This window comes from Gossypium hirsutum, chromosome A10, assembly GCF_007990345.1.
Source record: "Gossypium hirsutum isolate 1008001.06 chromosome A10, Gossypium_hirsutum_v2.1, whole genome shotgun sequence".
NCBI lineage: Eukaryota > Viridiplantae > Streptophyta > Magnoliopsida > Malvales > Malvaceae > Gossypium > Gossypium hirsutum.
Genome location: NC_053433.1, coordinates 5,557,062 through 5,562,221, shown reverse-complemented (window position 1 = coordinate 5,562,221; position 5,160 = coordinate 5,557,062). Strand labels below are relative to the sequence as shown.

The window sequence follows — 5,160 nt, the reverse complement described above, 5'->3', positions numbered from 1 at the left end:
GAAATAAGAGGGTATGAAACAAAAATGTTATTTCAAATAGTAAAATTAAAAATAAAAATATTGATATAATATTAAATTATTAAAAAAGAGATATATAAATAACTTTGACGTCTCTATTTCATACTATCGGGATATTCGTCTGAAGGCTAACCCCACTGTTTGTAGGGTTGGATTTATTTGAAGATCCTGCTGCTGCTGACTGAGTTACCTTGAGATTTAGGCGTTTTATTTGTTTGAACTTTGTTTACCCTTCTAATTTATTTCTCTATTCAATGTTTCAAAAACAAACCAGAAGATGACGTGTCTCTCTCGAACCTCCACGTCATCAGTCGGACTCAACACCCTTCTCTCAAATATAGTTAACCCGACCACCAAACCCAGATTCAAATCCGCTCTAACATGAAACCATGCCCCCACTCTATCCCCCTCCGCTCGGCAGCCATCAAACAACAAAACAAAACAAATAATTAATTAATTAATGTAAAAACATAATATAAATAGAAAAAAAACAATGGCGTCTCGTTTTCGCTCATAGCAAAAGAAAGAAAGAAACTTTCTTTTTTCTTTTTTGGGTCTTCGAACGGAGAAAGAGAGAAATGGAAGGAGGAGGAGCTCAGTATAATCCTCGCACAGTTGAAGAAGTTTTTAGGGATTTCAAAGGACGAAGAGCTGGCATGATCAAAGCTCTCACCACAGGTTTTCTTCTGTTTGTTTCCTCAGAAAAATAAAAAACACTCAAATTTAAAAACTGAAAGCTACTGTTTTTTTTTCTTTCTCCTTGACAGCTCCGTTTGAATATTGAAAATTTTAATCTTTTTAATCATATTAGCAATTAAAAGTAAATGTTGTTTTGGGTTTCAATCCTTTTTGTTCTTCGATTTCCTTAAAAAACGCGGTTGTGTTGCTTTCTGTTTTATTCTTTTAGTGTTTCTTTGTTCTTTTTGCTGTTTTATTTTTTCCTGTTCTGTTTGGTTGGCGAGAAATTGTAAAGGAGAGAGAATTTTTTCCTTCCAATTTTCGTTCTTTTTTTTCCGTTCTTTAATCTATAAATTTGAATATATATTTTTTTCTATTATTGGCTTGCTTAAATATATAATATATATTGTAGGTTTTAGAAATGTAAATAGAATGTAAAAGTAAGCTTTTAATCGTATATCTTACTATTATTATTTTGAGATTCTTTTTTCTTTAAGAAGCAAATTGATTATAATGCTTGCACTTTTAGTTTGGAATCAATTAGTGCAAATTTAGCTCAAAGTAATTGAACTTTTATCATAAATGAGTTTGCATTTTATTGGATTTTCAATTTTACATTTTTGGTTCATCTGATTAAATGATCACTGGGAAAATGTTGAAAAGGATAAATGTAATATTCATTGTTAGTCAAAATCCAATATTTAGTATATATTATTATCAAAACAATATTAAAAAAATAGGCATTTGGTTTTAAGATTGTTATTTTAGGCTGAACACTTTTCCACTTGAATCAGCTCTGAAATGTTCAGCAGAAAATAACGTAAATTTATGTGTGAATTTAGTGCTACTTGTTTTGGTTTTATCAAACTGATAAATTTGTCTTATTCTCATTCGAAGAGAAAAAGTATTTCTAAGTTATGTTGTTTGTAATAATCTTTATGAGATCTATTTGTTCGCTTAAAAGGTTTGGTTCTGTCATGTTGCAGATGTTGAAGAATTTTATCAGCAGTGTGATCCTGGTAAAGCTTTCTTCTTTTTTGTTTGTTTCACTTTGAAGTTAATTTGTTAGACATAAGTAAAATATTTTGTTTTACTTTTCTTTTTGGGTGTAATGCGTATAAAGTTGGTCTCAATCTTTTGTAAATGTATTAAGAATTGTGGCATGTATCACTCTCAAGCTGCCGACACCAAATTGATGCATTTCATTGTTGGAGGCTCCATGTGTTTCTAGGATTTTGATAGGACCTGCTGATAGTGGTCTTTAAAGCTTTATAGCTATTACCTTTGCTTTATGATACATGGAGTGCAGAGTGTGGTGCTGATATGCTTAATTTGTGAACCAAACTCTTGGGCATTTGGTCATGTAGTTAATACTGCTTCATTGAACTGCATCTTGAGCCTCCTCTCTGTACTTTTTCATTTTTTTTTTCACTTTGGATATTCAAATATGAATTATAATTTAAAGTGAAGATGGTAAAGCTAGTTGTGCTTGATTGTGGGGTCCATTGTAGATTTTACTCTACATAGAGGTAGGTTCTTTCTTATTCAAACAAAGGTGGCTGTATGGGGTAACATTTTTGCTACTGACCAACCATTATTTTAGTCTAGCTGCCTTTGCTATTATTGCTAGTTTTTGCAAGTTTCTTGATTTGCATCCATGTTCTCTTCATGAGCTATGTTATTTTATTTGCAGAGAAAGAGAACCTGTGTTTGTATGGCTTCCCAAGTGAACAATGGGAAGTCAATTTACCTGCTGAAGAGGTCCCTCCAGAACTACCAGAGCCTGCCTTGGGTATTAACTTTGCAAGAGATGGCATGCAAGAAAAGGATTGGCTATCTTTAGTTGCTGTCCACAGCGACGCATGGCTACTTTCTGTTGCCTTCTATTTTGGTGCAAGATTTGGATTTGATAAAGCTGACAGGTATGTTAACTGATGCAAAATTTTACTCTTGAGCATGTTCTTACTTGAAGAAAAAGCAAGTTAGAGATTGACCAATAGCCTTTTTCAATTTTCCCTTTTCCTTTTCTCCGCGTATCTTTTTGTCTGACTACAGAACCGAGTTCTGTATTGTCTGATTAAGTGGAATGATTTTCTATGATTTGATCAATTGAACGAGACATATGTGTGTGACTTGCAATGTGTCATTCTTAAGCTGGAAGCCATTAGTTTGAGACATTGAAAAACAAGTAATAATTTGTTATATATATTACTTTCCAATTAAATGCACATTATGGGCTTTAAGCTATTAAAATTGCTTGCGTAGTTAATGCTAACGGCATTGCGGTCTAATCCCTCTGTTGTATTGTAACTTAGTTTTGGCAGGCTCGGGTCCACTAGGTAATCTTTCACCAATATTTATTCCGTTCATTCATTGGATTATTAAATGTCTCCTTCGATACAGGAAACGGCTTTTCAACATGATTAATGATCTTCCAACAATATTTGAAGTTGTAACCGGTGGTGTTGCCAAGAAACAAACAAAAGAGAAGTCATTGGTTTCAAATCATAGTAGCAACAAATCAAAATCCAACTCAAAAGCGGTAAAAAGGACTTTCCGTACATAAATCTTGTTGTTCAGTATGGTATAGATACTTTTAATGAATATATAAGTGGCAGCTATCCAGGATTATCTTAGTGACAAGTCGCTTATTATAATTAATGTTTTGTAGTCAAAATAGTTTTCCCATCTTTGGTACTTTATTTATTTGTTTTGCTATTGGTTTTGTTCTGATCAGCGGGAATCTCAGGCGAAGCATTCAAAAGCATCACAGCCGAAAGACGAAGAGCAAGGGTTGGACGAGGAAGACGAAGACGAGCATGGAGAGACCTTGTGTGGGGCTTGTGGTGAGAACTATGCCTCAGATGAGTTCTGGATTTGTTGTGATGCATGTGAGAAGTGGTTCCATGGGAAGTGTGTGAAGATCACTCCAGCTAGAGCCGAGCACATTAAGCAGTACAAATGCCCGTCGTGCAGCAACAAGAGAGCTCGCCCTTGATGATGTCGTAAAAATGTACTCTCTCTCTCTCTCTGTCTATTTGTACTTTTAGTCTTGGTGTAGTCTGCTAACTGTGGTATTAGTTTGTGTCTTGTATGAATTAGAATAGTGCAGCATATGAATTGGTGGCTTTGGTTGATGGTAGGAAATCTGTGTTTTCAAATGCTATTTATTGTAGTTCAGTGTATGATTAAATTCCCTTGTGAAGCATTGGGAAATATCTTTATTTTGAATAGGGAATTGAATTTGAAACTGTGTTATGTTTTTAAGGTTTTAATCTTTTCCAAGCTGACTAATGTTAGCTTCATTATTTATCTGATGATGGAGGTGTGCTCTGCTCACAAACATTCACGTTTCCTGCTATTTATTTTTCCTAAATATGGAACTTCTCTCCCTGCAAAATGGTCATTAAAGTTAAGGAAGATGACTTAACTCAATCCCACCTACTCATATGGTAATTTTATCAAAGTAAATTTTAAATATGCACATGCTTAATTTAGGTCATAGTGAAAAATCACTAAAAAATAATAATATAATTTATTTTTAAAAATCATTAAATATATAATAATTATTTTTTAATATGGTAATTTGATTCACTGTTACTAAGAACAATACGTTCGATATAAATTCTTTTAAAAAAATAAATAGTTCAGATATTTCCTTATTACTAGTTTTTATCTCATAGTCTATCTTGAAAATAATCAATGCAGCATTAGAAATATTAACCAATATTAGCAATATTTAATTAAAATAATTTTTATATATTTGCAAACCATCTAAGATTAAGATAATTCAATCTTTATTTCAAAAAGCAATTTTTTTTTAAATTTGTAATGTTTAATTGATAATATGGTTAAAAATTAAAACATAATATAAGTTTAATTTTAAAAATATGATAATTGATATTAGCCGATTAAACTTTATGTAAAAAATTATATTAAAATTAAAATTAAAAACTTTGAAAACTGAGTTGTTTGTTGATATTTATAGCAATATCTTGTTTTTTTGAAAAGTACTTGTGTTTTGAGCGAGACAAATCCTCAGCTTTCAACGAACAATATTTTTCACTATTATCTCTCGATAAAAAGGGACAAAAATGTGATTCTCAGGCAATAAAGTTTATATATAGAAAATAAATTTTCTACCAGTTGTATAAAAGGCATCTAAATAGCTCTACCAGTGTCATTTGTTTATATGGAGAAATAAGAGAATCTTGGTTGAATTAGTAAATACAAATAATATTTATATAATAGAAAAATAATCTTCTAGTCTAACTAGAAGGGGCAGCACATCCAATTATATGTGTTTCTTGGACTTTTAACCTAACACTTTATAATTTAATCTAAGTCTGGAACACCCCTATTTGACCAGTTTGTCAGATCCGGGTGCGAGCGTCACAACAAAACTGGGCTATCGATTAAACTAAGACCTCACTAAGTTAAAAACAAATTGTATTACCTATTTAT

At 31.9% G+C, this 5,160-nt stretch overlaps 1 protein-coding gene across 2 annotated transcripts; it reads left to right on the top strand.

The window, feature by feature from the left end:
• Window positions 1-206: 206 nt before the first annotated feature.
• Window positions 207-3,971, top strand: LOC107897445 (PHD finger protein ALFIN-LIKE 3). Of its 2 annotated transcripts, none has more exons than XM_016822905.2 (5): window positions 207-696; window positions 1,683-1,715; window positions 2,390-2,618; window positions 3,100-3,238; window positions 3,434-3,971. In XM_016822905.2, exons 1-5 carry the CDS (start codon window positions 597-599, stop codon window positions 3,692-3,694), a joined length of 762 nt encoding a protein of 253 aa, XP_016678394.2. In that variant the 5' UTR covers window positions 207-596; the 3' UTR covers window positions 3,695-3,971. The 2 variants fall into 2 exon arrangements, with proteins under 2 accessions (XP_016678394.2, XP_040935608.1); XM_041079674.1 differs by having other exon boundaries at window positions 391-696; window positions 3,446-3,971.
• The last annotated feature ends 1,189 nt before the right edge of the window (window positions 3,972-5,160 follow it).

Coding starts and splice junctions, on each gene's coding strand:
- LOC107897445 (XM_016822905.2), top strand. CDS start 597: ATGGAAGGAGGAGGAGCTCAGTATAATCCTCGCACAGTTGAAGAAGTT. Junction 697..1,682: donor GATCAAAGCTCTCACCACAG/GTTTTCTTCTGT, acceptor GTCATGTTGCAG/ATGTTGAAGAATTTTATCAG. Junction 1,716..2,389: donor TTATCAGCAGTGTGATCCTG/GTAAAGCTTTCT, acceptor TTTTATTTGCAG/AGAAAGAGAACCTGTGTTTG.